At 35.9% G+C, this 23,817-nt stretch overlaps 2 protein-coding genes across 4 annotated transcripts in view; one reads left to right on the top strand and one right to left on the bottom strand.

Annotated features, from left to right (window-relative positions):
* kiaa1328 (KIAA1328 ortholog) overlaps positions 1–13,303 on the bottom strand; it is a 38,397-nt gene extending 25,094 nt beyond the window's left edge. For 2 of the 3 annotated variants that reach the window (XM_056446768.1, XM_056446766.1), the window contains exons 1-5: positions 13,230–13,303; positions 12,489–12,524; positions 12,149–12,372; positions 9,359–9,459; positions 9,130–9,245 (exon numbers count right to left, since the gene is read on the bottom strand). In XM_056446768.1, coding sequence (XP_056302743.1) covers positions 9,130–9,245; positions 9,359–9,459; positions 12,149–12,372; positions 12,489–12,524; positions 13,230–13,284 — 532 coding nt within the window. In that variant the 5' untranslated portion in view covers positions 13,285–13,303. The remainder of the gene's footprint in view (positions 1–9,129; positions 9,246–9,358; positions 9,460–12,148; positions 12,373–12,488; positions 12,525–13,229) is intronic. The other variant, XM_056446767.1, reaches the window with a different exon arrangement.
* A 182-nt stretch (positions 13,304–13,485) lies between these two features.
* tpgs2 (tubulin polyglutamylase complex subunit 2) lies at positions 13,486–21,862 on the top strand. Its single transcript, XM_056447149.1, has 7 exons — positions 13,486–13,642; positions 16,339–16,418; positions 16,520–16,607; positions 18,646–18,777; positions 19,591–19,695; positions 19,790–19,953; positions 21,628–21,862. The coding sequence occupies exons 1-7, from the start codon at positions 13,567–13,569 to the stop codon at positions 21,847–21,849; spliced, it is 867 nt and encodes a 288-aa protein (XP_056303124.1). The 5' UTR covers positions 13,486–13,566; the 3' UTR covers positions 21,850–21,862.
* Positions 21,863–23,817: the final 1,955 nt, after the last annotated feature.

Consider the following 23,817-nt stretch of genomic DNA (forward strand, 5'->3'; position numbering starts at 1 on the left):
ATATAATCGCAATGGGTGACCTGCCAATCGTCTTTGTAGAGAACCCTGGATTTCTTACGCTAATGGAGCATGTAGAACCTAGAGTCGAATTTTTTTATGTATTATAGGAGTATGGGATCGGGTTTCGGTAGATATTCAAAATCAAATAACTCAAGACTCGAGGGCAAAAAACCTGATTGGAACATCCCTAATTAAAAACATTCTGCCAGCAACAGCATGGTTGCACAGTGTCTTTAAAACAAAATAAGAAGACCACCACTTGGACTTCTACTATGGTTCATCCCATTTGAGTCTCTCTGGCTGAATCCCAGCCACCAGTACCTGAAGTCATGTTTGTGACTTTCGAAAAAAGTGCACAGACAAGAGAAGAAAGCGGGAAGAGACAGCAGCACTGCTGAGAAGAGATAGAAAAAGTGTTTCTTCAGGGCGAGGGCTTCACACACTCCTCCATCTGGGTCTGGCTGGGCAGGGGTGGGCATGATGCCAGTCTGTGAGACAGAGAGAGCTGGCACGCATGCAGCATTGGGCAGAACTCAACTGATCTGGAGCAGAACCACAGCCACGCAGACTGCTCCGACTAATGACAGCGTGACGTACACCCGCTTACACGCTCTGCAGAAATCCATTCGGTGGATCTCATTTTCCAACGTGGAAAGCAATAATGGAAAGCGACTTTTTGGTCTGTCTTCTTAATAATCGGTATGGCTGCAGAGCACAAGCGCTCGGAGATCATCATAATACCTCAAGGCCCAGGAACTGGAGAGGGGCAACACAGATCAAACCGACTGAAAGTTAGAACGCTGTAGAGATTATTTATAGTCTTCATATCTCCGTTATTACAATGTCAATATGCACTAAATCCAGCCTCTGCTCAACAGACTTTCAATCCAATACCCATAAGATAAGCATGGTAAATCTTACCTAAAAACAAAGACTAGTGTTAAAATCTCCACACAAACTAAGTTAAGTTTCATAAATATAAAAACATCCATCATTATTAAAACATGCATTTGTTACTAATACATTTGTTATTTTTGCTACGGTAAAAGAACCAGTGCTCCATTAATTTTAAGAAAGGATATCAAATTAATGTCACATTAATAAGACTATTTGTATAATAATAGTATTCTTATTTTTTTAAATATTCATCTTAAAATATCCACAGGAAAAAAAAGGCATAAATGATTCAATATGATATGCTGTACATTATAGTTTGTATCTGAAAGTGTTGTTAACATTTGCCTTAATTACATTTTACATTCAGCTTTCAAGCAAACATGAATACATTATATAAAAATTTTAATGCTGATAAACTGATTCAGTGCTGTCAGTCTGCATGAGAAGCAGGCCTGTAATTACAATTAGCCATACAATTACTACAAATTACCAACTTTGTGTTAATGCTCAGTCTCAGATTACTGAAGTATTAAATTTATCAGACTAAAGTTAAGAGCCAAGAGAGTGAGTGGTTCCAATATTCCCCAATTACCGGTTTCATATGTTAATTAGAAATGTAATATAAAGGCCTCTGGTGAATCAAATTTGCAAATTCCATCTGCTCCCTTTTGTTTTATCCCAGTATTGGTTATTAAAGCGGAATAAAGCTGATTCTGGACTCTGTCGAATACAAAACATTGTGCATATTATGGTGTCATTGAAATGTTTGGGTCAGAAATGTATAGACGTATAAGAAAATGCATTTCTAAAAAGTGTTCTAAAGCACCAAATCAGAATAATAAATGATTTCTGAAGAATAATGTGAAGACTGGAAAAAATGCAGAAAATTCAGTTTTTCCATTACAGGAAACAATATTTTAATCTATACTCACCGGCCACTTTATTAGGTACACCTTATTAGTACTGGGTTGAACCACTTTTGCCTTCAGAACTGCCTTAATGCTTTATGGCATAGATTCAACAAGATACTGGAAATATTCCTCAGAGATTTTGCTCCATATTGACATGATAGCATCACGCAGTCGCTGCAGATTTGTCGGCTACACATCCATGATGCAAATCTCCACCACATGCCAAAGGTGCTCTATTAGATTGAGATCTGGTGACTGTGGAGGCCATTGAAGTACAGCGAACTCATTGTCATGTTCAAGAAACCAGCCTGAGATGATTCACGCTTTATGACGGCGTTTTATTTATTATGGAAGTAACCATTAGAAGATGGGGACACTGTGGTCATAAAGAGATGGACATGGTCAACAACAACACTCGGGTAGACTGTAGCGTTGACACAATGCTCAATTGGTACTAATGGGCCCAAAGTGTGCCAAGAATATATCCCCACACGACTACACCACCACCACCACCAGCCTGAACTGTTCATACAAAGCAGACAGATTCATGACGTGAAATTCTGACCCTACCATCTGAATGCTGCAGCAGAAATCGAGACTCATCAGACCAGGCAACGTTTTTCCAATCTTTTATTGTCCAATTTTGGTGAGCCTGTGTGAATTGTAGCGTCAGTTTCCTATTCTTAGCTGACAGGAGTCGCACCCGGTGGAAGTGTTGTGCATTTAGAGATGCTCTTCTGCAGACCTCGGTTGTCACGATTATTTGTCATGGTTATTTGAGTTACTGTTGCCTGTTGGTCTGGCCATTCTCCTCTGACCTTTGGCATCAACAAGGCATTTGCACCCACAGAACTGCCGCTCACTGGATATTTTCTCTTTTTCAGACCAAACTCTGTAAACCGTAGAGATGGTTGCGCATGAAAATCCTAGTAGATCAATAGTTTCTGAAATTCTCAGACCAGCCCGTCTTGCACCAACAACCATGCCATGTTCAAAGTCAATTAAATCACCTTTCTTCTCCATTCTGATGCTTGGTTTGACCTGCAGCAGATCATCTTGACCATGTCTACTTTCCTAAATGCATTGAGTTGCTGCCATGAGATTGGCTGCTAAGAAAATTTCGTTAACGAGCAGTTGGACAGGTGTGCCTAAAAAGTGGCCAGTGAGTGTATACTGCAATGGAAAACAATTCAGCAAAATTATGATATACCATTATCTTACAGCGTTTACTGTATTTTTGCTCTTCATAGCCTAACCCCAAACTCAAAGGTTAGGCTATGCAAAAAGGAGCTTGATATCCTTTTCCCAAGCATACATAGATGATATATGTAGAAATTTATAGAAATAGCCAACAATACATTGCATTAGGGCTGCACGATATTGGACAAAAACTGACATTGCCATGTTTAGTTTGTCTGCAATGTATATATAGCGATCTGAATATATTTATCACTATTTGTTATCATTTTACATTGAGTGGCATTATTTTTGAAGAGGAGTATGTGCATAAAATACAATACAATTGAACAGATACAAATGAATTTAGATATTCAATAATAATATATAAAATAATAGTGTATTGTCTTCATTCTATATAAATACAAATATGTTTGGTTTATATACCTTTATAACCTCTTGCCTTAAGTTTGCTTAAATCTTACACAGTCACAGGTCCTTAACACATCCAAATGAAAATCTTTTACTCATTTCAGGGATAAACTTTGCAATGACCCCACAAATCACATGTTCTGAACTGTGGCGCTGATCAACTATTATCCTACCTAACTTGACATTGCAGATCCAGCAATGTGACTACTGCAAATTTACATATTGCGATACTGATGCGGAAACGGTATATTGTACACCCCTTATTGCGTGACTCGATATATTTTTTTTCTTTTATGCCAAAAAGTTGTGCATTTTCCATAAAGACATATTATTTGCAGATGACACAAGTATCTTTTGTTCTGGAGAAGATTTACTAAAACTTATAAGGTTGATTATAACAGAAATTAATAAATTAAAATTGTGGCTTGACTTAAATAAATTGTGCTTAAATACAAGTAAAACAAAGTTTATATTATTTGGGAAATTAAAAAGTAGTCATAACTTAGATTTAAAATTGATAATGAAGTTATAGAAAGAGCATATGCAATTAAGCTTCTTGGTGTTGTATTAGAGCATAAAATTAGTTGGAAACCGCAAATAAATAATTTGATATCTAAATTTGTAAAAACTGCAGCAATAGTGTATAAAGCAAGATTTATCCTGGACAATAAATCAATGTATGTATAATATAACACACTTATGTTGCCTTATACAAGTTATTGAGTACGAATTTGGGGAAATACATATAAAACTAACATACGATCCTTATATACAATACAAAAAAAAGTCACTAGAATGACAGAAAATGTAGGGTATTTGGAGCATACAAATACTTTATTTTTTGAGTTCAATGATTTGGTTAAATTTAAAAGAGCACAATTTATTTTTAAAGCTAGGAATGAATTACTTCCGAAATGCATACAAATGTTTTTGGAAGAAAGACCAGGGGTATATAGTCTGAGAGAAGATCTGTAGGAGGTTGAAAACAAGGACAACTTTTAAAAAATTGTGTATGTCTGTATGTGGTGTGAAATTATAGAACAGATTCTCAAACAATATCAGGATATTAATCAATCTAAAAAGTTGTATAAATGTATATTACTAAAGGAATATAACGATTAATAGAAGTTTGCAATTCTATGAATTTTTGGGGTCATATTTAACATATTATATTAAAGAAGCTAAAAGGATCAAATATGTCTCATGTAAAGCTCATATGTCTCATGTAAAAAGAAAAGATAAGGAAAACAAAAAATAAGTTGAAGTAATAAACCAATGATGTGTGTGATAATGGGGGTCGGGAAAATAATAAGCTTGTGCTTCATCCCGCTCCATTTCAACCACGTTTTTAACCATTTTGTTTAAAGAATTGTTTTATGTATGATTTTGTTCTGTTTGAAATAAATAAAATAAATCAGATCAAATCAAGGTCACAAAAAGGAGTAACTTCAAATTGATTGCTGAGTCCTTGTTCACAAATTAAAATATTTTAACCGAATCCATCAGGTTTTATATTGTAGCTCATTAAAAAGTCAACTTCTGACTGTAAAAACAGTGGATTTAAAGGGATATCACGTCCTGAGGTGCCAACAAACAATGTCCTTTATGACAGCTGGATGTCAAACTGCTGTGTAATAGCAGGTACGGAATGAATAACTGTTCAGCAAGGGCCCTTACCATAAACAGGCTTCTCATTTGTAATGAGAACGGAGAGGCCGTCTTGTAGATAGAGCGCATCGCACACAGGCATCTACCTCCGAAGCTGAAGAGAGGCTTCTGATACTGCGATAGACAGGTTGGGCGTAAACACACATATTAATACATTAACAGAAGGGCGTGCGGGAACGCTCAGCGCCTGGTAATCTGGAGCGACTGGAGCGGGACTGATAAGATTCTCTCCCGCTTCCCGCCGCGGAGGCACCTCTGTTGGCTGCCGGCCAATCAGAGCTCATTCCGAGGGCCTACATCAGGAGAAAAGAAAGCTGCAGGCACGGTGAGTCTCCTCCCTCCGTCCAAAAATACACAAAATCAGAGTTTGCATTCGATATTTCAGACAGCTGCTGTCAACATGATTCACTCCCCTGTCAGCCTGCGCAGAAATAAAATAATGAAATCCACCTCGAGGTAGAACAAAATTGCGCTGAAGAGAATATTTTACGTGGCCTCTCGGCCGCTTGGTCTGCGTGTGTAAGGTTGAGATGTAAATCGATAAGAAGACAGGTCACACAACCGCACGCTTCCATTTGAATAACAGCGAAAATGACTCACCAAGACACTGATGATTTGATTATTTATATATGGTGAGACTTCATTTGCTGCGAGCATGTGGTTTATTACTTCCAATTATTAGTGTGTCTCCGAAACTAATTGGTCATAAACAATATGCGAGCGGTGGGTTTGTGATTAAGTGGCATTTCTGTGAAGGCTTATGCCCCACCTAAACTCATCCCACCAGGATGACGGGTTCAGAACCAGGCAAACAAACTATTACAAAAGGACTTCTGCTCCTCTGATCCGTTCGGAAAAGCAACCATGCAAACTTCAATAAGATTAATGATATTGATGAATGCATTCAACTTCTCCTTTGTGTCTTCCATGCTTCTTGATGTAAATTCCTTGTGAAGAACAAAGATTGCGAGCGTCTCAGTAATAGAATCTACCGCTCAGAGACGTGGTGTTGAATGCCAAAGACGGGCTTGAGAAAATTCTAATTTCATTCCATACACGAGCTTCAAATTCTTCCTACGCACAGAATGAAACTTATCATTTTTCCCCCTCCTACGGAGATATTTCCTCTTGATAATCGCAGTCCTGGCAGATGAGATGGAGACGATGCGAGCAATTATTCTGCACAGACCCTTGTAACTCACTTTGTCTTTTTGCGTCCCCCTTAACCTTTAAGAACAGCTCTGTAGGCCAGCATCTGTCTGATACCTTTAGAGACCGGCCTGTCTCCGCAGGGGGGCTTTCGTAGAGTTTGTCTTGCACTACAATCTCTTTTTAATGGAGTTTTGAGTTTTAGTGGAAATGCCAGGCCGCGGAGCCAAAGTGCATTTAATTGAGTTGAGCTCGCCTAATTTCTGAGCTTGCCTGCCAAATCTGCAATTTAGCAGCCTGCGATTGCTCTTCGCATTTCACAGTGTTGGGCGAAACTGATGGTCCGCCATGTCTTTTGACCAAAGCAAGATCACCAAAGCTGGCAGAACTGCAAGGGAAAAGGGAGCATCCAAACTGTGTGAAGTTTCTGATGTGCCAGCCGGATGACAGGTTGGCACGAGAAGAAACCCACGCTGTTCCCAGTGGTCATGTGATTGGTGCCAGCTCTTTCAATTTCAAACGAAAATTAAAAGCAGTTCAACCCAAACCAAGGACGGGTCCGATCCCTGTGCTCAAAAACTGGCATCCTTAATAGTAAATATTAAATGTAACACAGTGTGCATGTTCTTTGTCGTTTGCCTGTTACATTTCACAATCATGTGACAAATAAAGCCTCTTTCATCTTCAATGAAAAGATTCGGCATTAGAGTATTGCAAAGTGACACATAATGCCAAAGGAAATGAATCCTCTCCCTGCCAAGCATGGGTGTAATTCAAAAACTGTCTCAATGACGTCCTGCGGTTATATTGCCCTTACAGCAGTCACGACAAGATGGAACAAGAATTCAAGGCTAAGACAACACTGCCCCCTGCCGGTTGAAAATACAAAACAGTCCATTCCTTTCTCCCAATTGTGGAATCTGGGACACTATGTTGTTTATTTTCTTTTTATGTAAAGAAAATGTACTTACTTTCTATGAAAATGCAATAAATTGATCAAAAGTAGTGTATATATATATATATATATATATATATATATATATATATATATATATATATATATATATATAGATATGAATAAATGTAGCCATTAGTAATGTTCCAAGTGCTGTTGTGTTCATTTTGAGGACAAATATTACATTTCCAAAAAATATTTGGATGAAAAGATATTTTAATAATACTTCAGAAAAGCAAATCAACGTATTAGAAAGGTTTATGAAAGATCATGCAACACTGAAGACTATTATAGTTGCCTGAAAATACAGCTTTGCTTTAAGATTTTTTTAGATTATAATACTATTTCCCTATATTAAGTCATTTTAACCAAATATAAGAGGTATTGGTTAGCATCGCAGAGTTATTAAAAAAAATAAGAAACAGAAATTACTGAAATAATTTTCATTTTAAATACTAAATAATATATACAGTTAAAGTCAGAATTATTAGACCCCCTGAATTATTAGCCCCCCGTTTTTTTCCCCCAATTTCTGTATAACGGAGATATTTTTTTTCAACACATTTCTAATCATAATAGTTTTAATGACTTATTTCTAATAACTGATTTATTTTATCTTTGCCATGACGACAGCAAATAATATTTGACTAGATATTTTTAAGACACTTCTATTCAGCTTAAAGGGACATTTAAAGGCTTAACTAGGTTAATTACGTTAACTAGGCAGGTTAGGGTAATTAGGCAAGTTATTATATGAGGATGGTTTGTTCTGTAGACAGTTGAAAAAAATATATACCTTAAAGGGGCTAATAATTTTGTCCTTAAAAACGTTTTTTTTTTTTTTTTTTTTTTAAATAAAATCTGCTTTTATTCTAGCCGAAATAAAACAAATAAGACTTCTCTAGAAGAAAAAAATATTATCAGACATACTGTGAAAATGTCCTTTCTCTGTTAATTATCATTTGGGAAATATTAAAAGAAAAATTAAAGGGGGGCTAATAATTCTGACTTGTATATATGATGTCTAGGATTTACAGCTAATATAGGTTGTACATTAATTCCTATAAAAACGATATATACACTCAAGGTGCGAATTACAGGGGGGTTTAGGGGGTGTCTGAGCCCCCTAAACAACGTTTGATCCCCCTGAAGAACATCAAAACAAGATGTATGGGGTGGTCTGCCCTTTAATAATTAAGAAATAGTTTGCTCTGGTCTGTAACTTAATGCAGCGATGAAAGGGACCTCGCACCTGGGCTCACCCCCGCCCGGTGGCCTTAGGATGACAGAGAACAGTGGACAACAATAATTAAAGATGATATACAAAAAACCTAAGGAAGGAAAAAAATTATAAAAATTTTCACAGATATATGCCAAACTTCCTTTTATCCGCAGGTGACGCTATGACTGTGACTCAATCTTAGCATGTAGATGTCTTGGTTTGTTCTGTAGACTAATCAAAATAAATTGCTTAAAGGGGTTAATAATTTTGACCTTAAATGGGTTTAAAAAAAATTAAAAACTGCTTTTATCCTAGCCGAGATAAAACGAATAAGACTCTCCAGAAGAAAAAAATATTATGAGACTTTCAAAATTTCTTTGCTCAAACATCATTTGGAAATTATTTAAAAAAGAAAAAAATTATAATAACTAATAATAATAATTAATAATAATTCTGATTTCAACTGTATAAATTTGGTTCACTGAGGTATATTACTGAACATATAAAAACTTGACCCAAGATCGTCAATGTATAATGTATAATAAAATGTCAATGTATAATAAAAGTGTCTTTCTTACTTCTACAAATTATTTGCCATTTTAAAATTAAACTAATGTTTGTTTATTTGGTGTGATGGATGACACCTACACTAAGGCAAAGACTAAAACCATTCAACCAGATCATTATTATCGTTTTCTTTGAGCATATTAAAAGGATACTTCCTCTCTCTTCTATAATGAGTTGGTTTTGCTGCTCTAGCTGTTGGATTCTTTTCTCAAAGGTTTCCTGTTCATCCTTGAGCTTCTGTACAGATTCCTCCTTTTCTTCACTCACTCTGAAAATGTTTACATGAGCAAAATTAAATACACAGATCTATTACAATGCACAGAAAAATCACAATGGCTTGAGGACTGCACATTTGGTCTAAAAAATATCACATCACTTTACCTCGCCAGCTCTTGGATGAGATTGGCAATGCGACGCTTGTCCTCTGGGCAGAGATCCTTCAGTGATGGCTTACTTTTGGCTTGGGCAGCACTGGAGAGAGGCTACAGTCCAAAACAGACACTTTCAGTTTCAGTTCAACACATTTATAGAAGATTTCATGTATAAACTAGACAACCAAATAGTAGATTATTAGTACATCCCAAAAAACATCTGCATGAAGGAAATAGATGTTCATGCAAAGTGGTGTTTGATAACGAGCTAAATTCAATATGCAAATATTAAGATTATACTCAGTATAGTACGTAAAATATCACAGTCAAACTCAACATTACATTCACTAAGGAAATCCTAATTAAACTATCATGACTGAATTCATTAAAACAAGAGAGAAAAAACAATAAAATGCAATACTTTGGACATAATCGCATGTTTCTCAAAAGCAAATCTAAAATAAATTTCTCTAAAAGTATATACTTGAAATTTGTTTTGAAGAGAAACATTGATGACATATACAATTGTTTTAAGTTTGGTATTTTTAAATGAAAGCCAACAAGTGTCAGACATATTAAAATTTACATTTCATTAAATATATTTTGTCACCAAATAATTTCCATACATCCACATTAGTCATTTTGCAGTTTTCATAAATGTATGTTTTATTACTTCAAGCTAATTAGATGTTAAAAGGAGACAAAGATGCAACCACTGTGGAAAAGAAAGGAATCTTTTGCAGGGTTCAACGCTAAGGACTTTTTCTACTGGCCTGGGATGCGTTTCCAAAAACCATCGTTAGCTAACCAAGGTCGCAAGTTTTGTCGTTACAAACATAGTTCGTTGATTTGGCATTTCCCAAATCCGTCGTTCCAACGAACATTCGCAAACTTGTACGCTTGCAATTACACCTCTACAGCAGTAGTTAGAAGCATAGTTCCTGTCTGTGTTCTTTTCCCAGTTATGCCCCCAATGAACTATTCTTTTATAAAAAAAAACTAACATTTAAACTTGGAATGATTTAAAAAAAAAAAAAAAACATTAAAGTCATTCCTCTTAGGTGTAATTTGCTTTCAAAGTATTTTTACAGTTCAGTTTTAGCTATCTTCATATTGACAACAGCGTTCCCTTCGTAGCGAACTTTGAAAACATTTATGCCACTTTGCAGTTGCCTTCTTACCAGGTCTAGAAAATATGATCATATCACCCCAATTTTATCCTTGACTTGTGCTGAAAGCCTTGTGTCTTAAGATCTCAAAACTCAGGGCTTCTCTTAGTACCTCGAACAGCAAAGTCGAGTAAAGGGGGCAGAGCCTTCTCATTTATGGCTCCTTAACTCTGGAATAGCCTTCCTGATAATGTCCGAGGCTCAGGTGAACTTTGAACACAGCCGTGGCTCATGACGAAAGCTAAAGGTGACCTAATATTTAAAAGCGGAATTTACGTTACGTCTCCAAAGCTTGTGAAAACAAACATATATAGCACACGTTAATGGTTTTAATGGGTCTGTTGGTTAGAAGATTTCTGCAGTGGTTTAAATGTCAAATAGTAAAAGTAGATTTTTCAAAAAAATAAGATGAAAAATAAATAAACAACATTTCAATTAAAATGGAAAAAAAAGTGCATGTTTTTACCAAAACTAATACTGGATTTTTTTTTAAATGCATGTGCATGTAAAACAATTTGCACAAAAAATTATGGGGTTTTCTCTAAAGTAGTTACTCCATCCCGTTTAGAGCATCATTGTGGGTATTTTACGTTATAACTAACGTGGTTCAAATGATGAATCTAAGACAGAGAAACTACGGTTTTGGGAAACACTCGCCACTAGATTGTTTTTTCCCCAAACGATGCATCATACTATGACAGTTCAGCCGCGAATTATGTGTTGTTTAAGAAACGCACACCTTATCGGGCAAGTGGTTCAGATTTTTACTTGGGAAAACTGAGGAAACTTGGGAAACTGAGCTTTGTAGAGCGGCAAATGTGTACAACTGGAAAGGGGGTGGTATATGATGCAATAATCGTTTTATCTCGATTAATATTTTTTTTCATAATCGTTAGAAGCCAAATTTGAAATCGAAACAGAATTTCGATTAGTTGCACAGCCCTAGCCCAATGTTGTGAAAGTATACAGTTGATTGCATTCATAAAAAAAAAAAAAAAAAAAAAAAACAATACACAGACTCAGACGTGAAGCAGCAGCAGCAGCTCCGTGTTTTGTGTGTTTTAATAACATATACATATTATCATCTAGGCATGGGACGATAACCGTTTTCAAGGTATACCGCTGTTTGGAAAAGTCAAGGTTTTAAAACCGTCAAAATTTTCTGCTATACCGTTCCTCTGGTATATGTAAGATGTACTTTTTTTTAATTTTTAGGACAACAGTATTTCCAGCAGAAAAGATTTCCAAAGATGCTGTTTTAACATGTTTAAAGAAACCTGTGTTTTTGAAACTATATTTAGCCTGACATGTTTAGTGTTCGAAAAATATTTAAATTGTTTCTCAAAATAAAACATAATGTGTTCAAACAGGAAAAAAGTTTTAGTTTTTTACCCAGACACTTAAAATGAACATATTTTAAAGCAGTAATCACAATAAACTGTAAAAACCGTGATATTTTTATCCGTCAGAATCTTATACCGACCCATGCCTATTATCGTCCCTTATCAGGCGGTGAGGGCGCTACCCAGGCAGCAGTCAAAAGAAAAATCCTTGCAGGCAACGGAGAAAAGTAATATTCAGAAGCAGTTACCCTCAATAACAATCAAAAACATGCATAAAGCAATGCTCACCTGAGCTGAAGTAGCTAAAGGCAGGTCTGGTTCTGACGCAGATGTGGTGGTTTTGGATTTGGCTTCAGTAGAAGGCAACTTCTGAACTGCCATTTCAGCACTTTGCATTGTCAAATGCAATCCTGGTTTCTTTCCACTTTTCTCCATGCTGCTAGGTCTCTTTCTTATCTTTCCCTCTACATTACTTGCTGAACCAAACTTCAGAGCAATGTTCCTGCTCATACCTAATAGTGAGTTTTCAAAGATTATACATTAAGTGTCAGAATGATAAATAGGACACTTTTAAACATTCAAAAGCAACAACCTTAAATTTCAAAACATACAAAAATCAAAGTCTCACCTCTAAAAGGATCCACAGGTGGTTCCTCATCTGATTCTATCCAAGTCAAAGAAAGCACAACAGGAAAAAAGCCCACCATAAAAAGGGAAAATTACACGATATCAACTGTAACATTAAAGCTTTTAATTGAGCTAAAATCGGTTTTTATTCACACATTCAGACTTTCTCCTTAATAAAATAATTTCACATAAATATTCTTTGCAAAGTCCTAATAGACCAGACATATTAGCTGCCAATGACTATCAAAGTACAACTGTGTTCACAATCAATTGGTGCTAATGTTGTTTTGAAGTCATATTTAGATGTCATATCAGTTCAAATATTCAAAGTACCGTGGTAAACGATATAGGTAGGATGTCACTGCAAGTTGTCACTGAACGAATGTGCGAAAATAAAACCAACTTTACCTCAATAAGACTTTATTGTAGAACTGTAGTAATGCTACATTACAGTGAAGTTGACCTGTTACTCGTACACAACATGCATCATTCCCACAACAAAACTAAAAATCATTCATAAAGTGCATTTAAACTTCAGTTCATTAAACAAAAGCAGCTGTGTACAACAACAAGAGTTCGGTTAAGCTGACAACGAAAATCCGCTAATACGCTATTATTAGCCTCCCCTCTCTCATTCCCACTGACCAGTGACCACAATTGGCATTTCTACTTACTAAACCAAAGCCACATTAACATTTAAACAAACTGGTCACAAAATAAATACCAATAAATATAAGGATACTATCATTAATCCAGTAAAACTCGTTGCCATTTGCGCCCTCAGCAACAGACGCCATACTGAAACAACCGCCACTTCCAGATTACATGTAGAAGCCCCTCCTCCTTTTCACCACTGTTGAACGTGATTGGATGGCACTCACTCGCTACATCAGCTCATCCAAAATACTATTGGTCAAATCAACTGTCTCTCATTGTCTCACCCAATAGGATTGTGCAGAGCCATAATGTTTTGGTTCTGCGTGCTTGGTAACCTCAGCATCCGTCGGTGTGACTGACTATGCAGCAATCGAGTCAATGGCATAGAAGTATATAGGTGCTTTTTATTCGTTTTAGGGGGAATGGAGGAGATAAAAGATGACAAGACGTACAAGGGGTTTGTAGATAGACTCACCCTCGGTATCACTCGAGTTCTGGGTGAGTGAATGCTTGTCGTAGTATAATATCTGCTACATTAAATGATAATGTTTTCTGCTTTTCTGTGCTACTCTGGTTTATGCTACAATTTAGGGGTTAAACCTTTTACAGTCTATGGTTAAAACTAGTGAACAAGTCCAGATTACCAGCTAAAGAAATAAAGTAGTTTATGGGATGGATTATTATTAATATTTGCTTGTTGCATTGCTTTCAAAGCATTAATGCAATTAGGTCAATTGTCAGTGCCCAAATATATGTTATTTTTTTATTTAGTGATTGATTTGATGTGTACTTAATGATGATTTGATATGTGTAAATGTGTATCATTTAATAATGCACAGAAATGTCTTCAGAATCTTGCATACTACTTGTGTGTGCCTTACATTTATTGTCTAGACATTATTTATATAGACATTTATTGTCTTTCCCAACCCTGTTCCTAAAGGCACACCAACAGTACACATTTTCAACCTCTTCCTGATCAAACACACCTAAATTAACTCATCAGAACATTAGAAGAGACTCCAAAACCTCAAATGATTGGGTCAGATAAGGGAGACATCCAAAATATATACTGTTGGTGTGCCTCCAGGAACAGGGTTGGGAAACACTGGACCTTTTGACATCTTTAACTTTTTTGGAACCACTATTAAATTAAGATTTGTTGTCCTTTGGTGTGGTAGCGACTAGCTAACATGTCCAGATTATCAGCTAAAACCAATAAAGCAGTTTATGGGATGGATTAATATTAATATTTGCTTGTTGGACTGCTTTTAAAGCACTAATGCAAATCAGGACAATTAAAGGCCCAAATATATGTTGTTATTTTTTTATTTGGTGATTTATTTAATGTTTTTGCATATGCATAAAAGTGTATTATTTAATAATGTACAGAAAAGTCTTACCTTACCTTACATTTATTGTCAAGACCAGTGTTTCCCAACCCTGTTCCTGAAGGCACACCAACAGTACACATTTTCAACCTCTTCCTAATCAAACACCTGAATCAACTCATCAGAACATTAGAAGAGACTCCAAAACCAGGAACAAGTTTGGTGATCTCTGGTCTAGACCATTGGTTTCTAAAGTGGGGGTTGCAGGACAATGGGGGTCGCCTGATGATTTCCAAAAGTCAAATAAATTTTATTAAACTATTAGAATTACCCTATTTTATCCATAACCCACAGAAGATAAAAAATAGTTATTATTAGCTACATAATAAACAACAACATGCAAATGAAAAGCCATCAGCCTTTCAATTAGTTTTTTAATAGGATTGTGTGTTTATGTTAGATTAACAACACAGCAATAGCGTCAGGCATTTCGTTTAGGCTTTTCTGACACCTTTATGGGAATCAAATACATTTAAAATAAATACAGGCCACAGCTGAACATGATCTCTGAGTGGCGGTCTCCAATATTAAACCAAGAATAGACTTGTGCTGAAAACATTGTGCCCACCAGTCTCATTAGATGAGGTTAATATTAAATTAATAAATGACTATAAAAATGATATGGTTGTTAGACTGTTGCACTTTTTTGTGTTGTCAATATGCTCATGGTTATATATAGGCCTTATTGTGTGCACAATGTTTGTATATTTAAAACCACCTCCGAGGAATTTTGGGGTCGCAAGTCACTTGCATTGTTATTTTATGAGCTGAAAAGTTTGGGAACCCCTAGTCTCGATTAGTGTTTCCCAACCCTGTTCCTAAAGGCACACCAACAGTACACATTTTTAACCTCTTCCTATTTAAAAACACCCGAATCAACTTATCAGAACATTAGAAGAGACTCCAAAAACTCAAATGAATGGGTCAGATAAGGGAGACATCCAAAATATGTACTGGTGGTGTGCCTCCCGTAACAAGATTGGGGAAACACTGGTCTCACCGTATGTATATTATAGATATGTATAAATATATGTATTTATAAATGTATATCAGAATCAGAAAGAGCTTTATTGCCAGGTATGTTCACACATACGAGGAGTTTGTTTTCGTGAGAGAGCTTCTACAGTGCAACAGAATTATAGAGACAGGACAAAAACAGATAATAAATATATTTCAGAAACAGAAGTAAGCAGTGAATGCTAATTGACAAGTGTATGTACAGGTATATTACTATATTCAACGTTATATCATGTGCAGCCGTTATGTGCAATTTGGCATGTAAAGTATGTTGTTAAATAAATAAGTGTATATGTGTATAGCAAGTAGTAATGTTTGTTTCACAATTACTTTCATCAAGTGTTCATGAGATGGATTGCCTAAGGGAAGAAACCGATTCTGTGTGGAGCTTTTTTGATACACAGTGCTCTGTAGCCTCGACCAGAAGGTAAAAGTTCAAAGAGGCAGTGTGCTGGGTGTGAGGGGTCCAGAGTGATTTTGGCAGCCCTTCTGCTCACTCTGAATAAGTACAGTTCTTAGAGAGTAGGGAGGGTTGTACCAGTGATTCGCTCAGCACTCTGAACTATTCGATGTAGTCTTTGGAAGTTAGATTTGGTAGCTGAGCTAAACCAGACAGTTATTGAAGTGTAGATGACTGATTCAATAATATATAGTCTTTGTAAAGTATGTCATTGTATTTTGCACATGTGGAGGCAGTACCTAATATGTTCATTTATCACATGTGCTGCTGGTGATATGACAATAACAGTGATCTGATTATTCTTTGGCTTATATTCCATCTGATAGAGAGTCTCCCAGGTGTGCTGGATGTACGGTTTGTAGAGAAAGCCCCCGCAGAAAAGCGATGCCTTCTCTCCTGGGAGCAGGTATGGAGGTACTTTTTTATCACAGTGAATAATTTCAAACCAGAGATCTGACGAGAGTACGGTATGTGTACATCAGCTGTTTTTGCCTTTTTGTTCTCCAGAAAAACAACTGCGCTTTGCCGGAAGATCTCCGAGATTTCTATCTCACAACAGATGGCTTCATGCTTGCCTGGAACTCCAAGCTGGAAAGTGAGCAGCCTAAACATCATTTGAATATGGAAGCTTGTTTCTGCCACACACACAGACAAAAACTCTCTCAATTCCAAGTACATATCACACGTCTTTAGGTTATAGGGATATTTCATTCAAAAAATGAAAATTCTGTAATTTGCCCGCTCTTCACTTCTTACAATCCTATTTAAGTTTGACGAAAAGATATTTTGAAGAATGTTGGGAGCTACCAACTTCATTTTTTCTCTTTCTATGGAATTTAATAGTTGCCGGTTACCAACATTCTTTATACAGGGTTTCTGCAGGCTTCACCAAGTCAAAATTAAGACTTTTTGAGACAATCAAGAATGACATTTCAGACTTAAATAAGGTTAAACGCTTGCGAGTTTTTTTAATAGCCCAGCAGAAAAAAAATTACTTGCTTCATCAAGAAACAAATTCTAATTAGTAATTTTTAGTCACATATTTTAAATAATGCATCAAATCAAGCAGACGCTAGTTGTACACATGCAAAAAAAAAATTCTACTTAAAAAAAACTGCTTTATTGCTTTTGCCGCATAGTGATTTTATGTACAGAATTACGATGTTGTGTATATGTATTTATTTTATTTAAATTTATATCAAGCCTCCCTTGGACAGGTGTTGAGAATTAGTAAGTCTGCTAAAACACTTAAACAAATGCATTTGGTTTGTCCAGTGTAATTGTGATGTCCATGTCAAATAAACAATAAATAAAATAATAGAGTTTTGCTAAAGGTTGTATTGAGATATATTGTTGATGTTGGATCGATTGGGTAGCTTTACATAAACAAAGGAAAATTTAAACCTGTTTAATATGATTTAAGACATACAAGACAATATTTCAGTGACATTAAGACGTTTTAAGGCTTAATTTTGTTTTTGAAATTTAAGACATTTTAAGGCTTTTAAGACCCCGTGGACACCCTGTTATAATATCCTCTTTGGTGTTCAGAAGAAAAAGTTTTGAAAATATTTGAAGGTGTGAAAATAATGAGTACAATTTTGTTTTTCTCTTAAACATCTCAAAATAATTAAAATAATAAAATCACAGCTTATATGCTTTCTTAAAATTCTAACTTTTTTTCTCAAGATTTTTGAATTTACATATAATTCTACATTTGTTTAGATTTGCAGTGAGTTTATAGCATTTTCTTTTCCATTTTTCCCTCAACATTAAATTGTATATTTTAATGAAAGTTAGATAAATGTGATTGGCTTTGCTATGCCTTTGGCTAGAAGGCTAAAATTGCTCAAATGAAAGGAAATTTTTCCTCCAACCTTTAAACAATGGCTCATAGAAGTTTTAGAATAGAACATTTAATGTAAAACTTTTCCTTATTATTTTTTAAATATTTTTTTTCTTTTCTTTTATACATAAAAGTAAAATATCTTTTACTTCATATTTATTTGTATTTTATTTTAATATTATCAATATATTTTTATTAAACCAAAATGTATATGTGTGTGATGGATTTTGTTTGTTGTCTAAAAAAAGAAATTGCGACTTTATTTTACAATTCAGATGGTATTTCTTGCAATTGGGCCTTTAATTAGTAGAATTCTGAATTTGCATCTCACAGTTCTGACTTTTCCCCCTTACAATTGCAAGTTTATAGGCTTCCTTGGATAATTTTTTTTGTTTGTCAGACAATTCAGATTATACATGGCACTGTTGTAACGTTTATTCTCAGAATTGTCTTTCAGAATTTCAACTTTAATTTTGCAATTGTGAGTTTATAGGTTTTGCTTTAAAATTCTAAGTTTATATCTTACAAAAAGATTTTTTCTTGGATTTTTGAGATTTCAACTCGCAGCTCTATTACTTTGTATCCCATAAAATCCAAATTATGAGGTTTATTCTCACAGTTGCAAGGAAGAACGTCAGTAGTCATCTTTTGTCAATCATCCATCATGGTTTGAATAAACTATAGCGAAGCCTAAATTTAGCCCTATAACCTGATCAGCGTTTCCTCACTCATAATTTTGTGATTCCATAAGCTTTTACTCTAAAAATGAATGTTTTGTGTTTTACAGATGAAGTAGTTCCAGTGGGTTGCATGATGATCAACAACGTTGCTCAATTACGCCCTCTGATTCAGTCAAATGTATATTGCCTCCCCAATGCACCAACCTTAGCTGATCTTGACTTTGACGATGACATAGACGGTGAGATATTATTACATCTTTAATTGTTTCTTAGAGTGTAGCATTTTTGTTGCATTTGTTTTAGTTCAGTAAATTAGTACATGAGTTGTATATATGGGTTGTTGATGTGATGTTGCATTTTCACTGTCACACAGGACAAAATTTAATTTAATAAGCATTGTCATCATTTAAAATGCAAAATAAAAGCGTCCAGTGGTGTGACTGTCTCAAGCATAGTTCAACTAATGACAGCTCTTATAAATTAAAAAGTCTTAAATTATTTATAAATACTTCAGACCTAATTTTTAGTAAATTTCAATCATTCTTTTTCATCCATATATTTCTTACATTGTCACTGAAAACCATGTCCTCTGGTGACACTAAATGCTCATTTTACACCAGCTTTTCCACTGAAAACTTTAATTAGCTAAAGGACCCCATTCAAAATCATGTGACTGAAGCCCCCCATGAAGCCTATGATGTGCACCTGTTAAATTTTTTTTCTCATAATTGTTGACATATTTATCTTTTTAAAAACCCCGACTATAAAATTGTGTTGTCCTTTGGTGCAACCTCTTATTTATTGACAATGTCCAACAAGTCTCAAAAATCATGGAGAAAAAAATCATAATTTTATATGAAACAAATAGCACTATATCAAAATAAATCACTCTCATGCCATTTATATATTATTATATCAAGAGTTATTTTTGTTCATTTGTGCTATGTCACACCATAGGACATTTTTATGACACAGTTTAATAAAAAATAACTATTTGTCATTTACCCATGTACAATTTTTTTATTGTACCTTTGTTCTATCTTTACGATCAGACGGCCCAGAAAAGCCTCATTTTGATTTGCGCAGTCGCATCTTTGAGCTAGACTCCTGCAATGGTAATGGCAAAGCTTGCCTTGTTTACAAGAGCTGCTCTCCAGGTGATTATGCATCCCACGCTTAATCTAAAAAGATAGCATACAAAAAGGTTCATATGATTTTAATCTACCATCTGGCTGTGTGTGTTTGCTGTAGGTGTAATGGCCCAGCAGTGTGAGGTGTGGTTCTTGGACCGATCACTTTTCTGGCACTATCTTACCCCCTCTTTCACTGCCTACTACCGGCTTATGATCACTCATCTGGGGCTGCCAGAGTGGCAATATAATTTCACTTCGTATGGCCCCAGCCCACAAGCTAAGGTCAGCATTATTTATTCACATCCATCTCATCAGAATCCCGGAATCCAATCAGAATTATTATTTATTTATTTACTGTACAACACAAAATGTCACTGAATTTGGCAGGCATATTGTGGATGAATTAATCAGAAGAACAGCCATTCACCTAATTAGTCAGCCATATTGATTAAAGTGGAAGTGAAGCAGTCTGTCAAGATTACATTAAAGTGGAAATCAATTTACAAAATAATGAAAATACTTATAAATAACAAACGCGATGTAACCATTTTGAAGGGCATGTTTTACTATAGCTTTTACTGTAGTGCATACAGTGCATCCGGAAAGTATTCATGGCGCTTCACTTTTTCCACGTATTTTTGTTACAGCCTTATTACAAAATGGATTAAATTAATTCATTTCCTTAAAATTCTACACACAATACCCCATAATGACAATGTGGAAAAAAGTGATTTTTTGAAATTGTTGCAAATTTATTACAAATACAAAACCTGAAAAATCACATGTACAAAAGTAATCACAGCTTTTGACGTGAAGTGCCGACATTCTGAATGCCGACAATCTGTTTCCACTGATCATTCTTAAGATATTTCAGCAGCTTAATTGGAGTTCACCTGTGGTAAACTCAGTTGATTGAACATGATTTGAAAAGGCATGCACCTGTCTATATAAGGTCCCAGGGTTGACACTGCATGTCAAAGCACAAACAAAGCATGAAGACAAAGGAATTGTCTGTAGACCTCCGAGACAGGATTATCTCGAGGCACAAGGCTGGGGAAGGTTGCAGAAAAATTTCTGCTGCTTTAAAAGTTGAGCACAGTGGCCTCCATCATCTGTAAATGGAAGATGTTTGGAACCACCAGGACTCTTCCTAGAGCTGGCCGGCCATCCAAGCTGAGTGATCGGGGGAGAAGGGCCTTAGTCAGGGAGGTGATCAATAACCCGATGGTCACTCTGTCTGAGCTCCAGTGTTCTTCTGTGGAGAGAGGGGAACCTTACAGAAGGACAACCATCTGTGCAGCAATCCGCCAATCAGGCCTGTATAGTAGAGTGGCCAGACAGAAGCCACTCCACAGCTGGAATTTGCCAAAAGGCATCTGAAGGACTCTCAGACCATAAGAAACAAATTCTCTGGTCTGATGAGACTAAAATTGAACTCTTTGGAGTGAATGCCAGGCGTTACGTTTGGAGAAAACCAGGCATTGGTCATCACCAGGCTAATACCATCTCTACACTAAAGCATGGTGGCGGCAGCGTCATGCTGTAGGGATGTTTTTCAGCAGCAGGAACTGGAAGACTAATCAGGATAGAGGGAAAGATGAATGCAGCAATGTACAAAGACATCCTGAATGAAAACCTGCTTCATGGTGCTCTTGAAAACGATTGTTTCATCATTATGAACACAGAGTGTGAAGCAATTTATGAACAATCACCATGAACAATAAACATCTGGTTTAACTTGAAGAAATATATTACTGCTGAACTGTAGAATGTACTTCACAATGTAGTGCTAACAACAATATAGATTTTCACAAGAATAAAATGTATTTCTAATTCATCCTTTAAAAGATATCTTCATTTCATTCATAAAGGAGTGTTATTCAACAGTAGTGTATGTTCAAGTTTCACTATGTAATCAAACCTAATCCCTAAATCCTCCATTTTTTTTTGATGCAGCAATGGGCCGCTCTTTACCAGCCCCTGACGTTTCACAGTGACCCCCATCTCGATACATCCAGTGAGCCTTTTCTGAACAAACTGGACCCAACAAAGGCATTTCGTGGCAAAGCCAAGCCACCCACTCCAAAAAAGAAGCAGCCAACACAGGTGCCAGCAAGCGGTGCAGGCACAGCTAAAGGACAAGGGCTCTCCGGGAGACATAGTGTAGCCAAACGATGAATATAAACAATGTAATGTGAACTCGTCTTTTGCCTCTCGCTAGCCATTTAGATTCACTTAGGCTTATCAGTCGATGCCCTTAAGTCTGTATGTCTGTACGTGCGTGTACAATATTTATTAAAGACGATGGACAAAATTGAGATTCTTCAGTAGCTTATTCCTTTAGAAGTAGTAACACCAAACAAAGTCTCCTTTAAGGAAAATCTGTTCATTAGGCGGCCATTTTTGCAACCCCTCCGGGCATCTCATCCAAGTCCTATTTAAATGAATAGGGGAATCCTAAAATCTCCCAAACTGATAGCTGAACCTCTAATTAACCCTTATGTGCTGTTCGGGTTGTTTTCATCCACTCTGGGGTGATTTTGAGTCTTAATTTGGCAACAATGTTCTCTGTTTCTCTGCGAATTTGAATAATTTTTGGTGACAATTCTTATTTTGATACATATTTTGGGAGAATGCTTTGAAAGTTTTCAAAAATTAAACAATACACTCTAGGAAAATTAGCTTTTATGTTTTCAGAAGATTTTCGTTATGTTTGCTCCATTGTCTTCTATTATAATGACATTTTTTGATTGCGGAGTCATGACACCATATGATCATGCATTCTTGATTGTTGCCGTTTTTCCCTGTTGAAAAAAAAAGCTTAGGTTCTGGCTTAAAATTATATAGTTATATAGTGCGCGTGTGTGAGAGAGACCCTTGAGCATATACCTTAACATATTAGAGAAAATAAAAAATAAGCAGCTCAGCTCTCAGAACATCGTAAGGCCCAGAACAGTAAGGCCCAATCCCAATTCTAGCCCTTAGTCCCCTTCCCTTACTCCTACCCAGGGGCGTCGCTAGACCCAATTCACTGGGGCACGTGCCCCAGTAAAAATCTCCAGTGCCCCAGTAAATGCATTGAGATATGATTTACTTCATATGCAAGTGTATTTATTAAGAGTGGTAATTCCGAAATAAAGACAATATTCTCTATGTGCAACCGAACCAACGCTGGTGAAAGCAATGTGTTTAATCAAAAAGCAAATTGACGCATCTCCTCGCACGCGCAGCTCTTCTTCTGAGAGTCCCGGTAGTAAACATAAGCGCCAAAAAAGCAGGCTACCTGCTTGTTACGCGCCGCTCATGCGTTGTAAAACCGGCATAACAGCCTTTTTTGTTTTGCAAGTGGACAAAACTAAAGTATAAACAATATGATGGTGATCTTACTAAGCATGCCTCCCCATAGATTTTTTGTATGAAGCAAAAAGGAGGGATGACGAGTCAGGGAGGTAAGACTTAACAAACCTAATTCTCCCCCATGTGTCAAGTCTAAGACGACAGATAATTCTATAAAACATCTTTTTTTTGTATTTTATTGAATTGTCAATAGAATTTCAATAAAAAAATTAATATTTATGCAAAAGTAATTTCTTAAATGATCTCAGCAGAACACTCCATTTATCTTAACATTGTTTTCCAGTTACATTTAAGATTATTTTGAAGAATAATTGTATAATTATAAGAATACTTTTATTTATAGTAACTATAATATACATATGTGTATATATATATATATATATATATATATATATAGTGTATTTATATATATAGTGTATTTATATATATATAGTGTATTTATATATATAGTGTATTTATATATATATATATATATATATTTTTTTTTTTTTTTTTTTTTTTTTTTGAGGGGGGGGTTGGGGTGGGCGGCGAGGGAATGGGGTACGTGCCCCAGTAGAGCTTTATGTCTAGCAACGCCCCTGCTCCTACCCCTCATTTTACACGTTCTCCCGTGAAGGGGTAGGCGTGTCCCAATTCTCTTTAGCTTGAAGGTGTAGGGCTAAGGGGAAAAGGGTAGATAGCCCTTCGAATTGAGATTTTTTATGACCACACTCGAAACCAAGGGGTACGAAAATTTCCCAGAATACACCAGCCACAACGGCAGTATCGCTGCACCCGGAAGTAAGGAGA

The sequence above is a fragment of the Danio aesculapii genome, chromosome 21, assembly GCF_903798145.1.
Source record: "Danio aesculapii chromosome 21, fDanAes4.1, whole genome shotgun sequence".
Lineage (NCBI taxonomy): Eukaryota > Metazoa > Chordata > Actinopteri > Cypriniformes > Danionidae > Danio > Danio aesculapii.

Coding starts and splice junctions, on each gene's coding strand:
- tpgs2 (XM_056447149.1), top strand. CDS start 13,567: ATGGAGGAGATAAAAGATGACAAGACGTACAAGGGGTTTGTAGATAGA. Junction 13,643..16,338: donor CGGTATCACTCGAGTTCTGG/GTGAGTGAATGC, acceptor TCCATCTGATAG/AGAGTCTCCCAGGTGTGCTG. Junction 16,419..16,519: donor GCCTTCTCTCCTGGGAGCAG/GTATGGAGGTAC, acceptor TTTGTTCTCCAG/AAAAACAACTGCGCTTTGCC.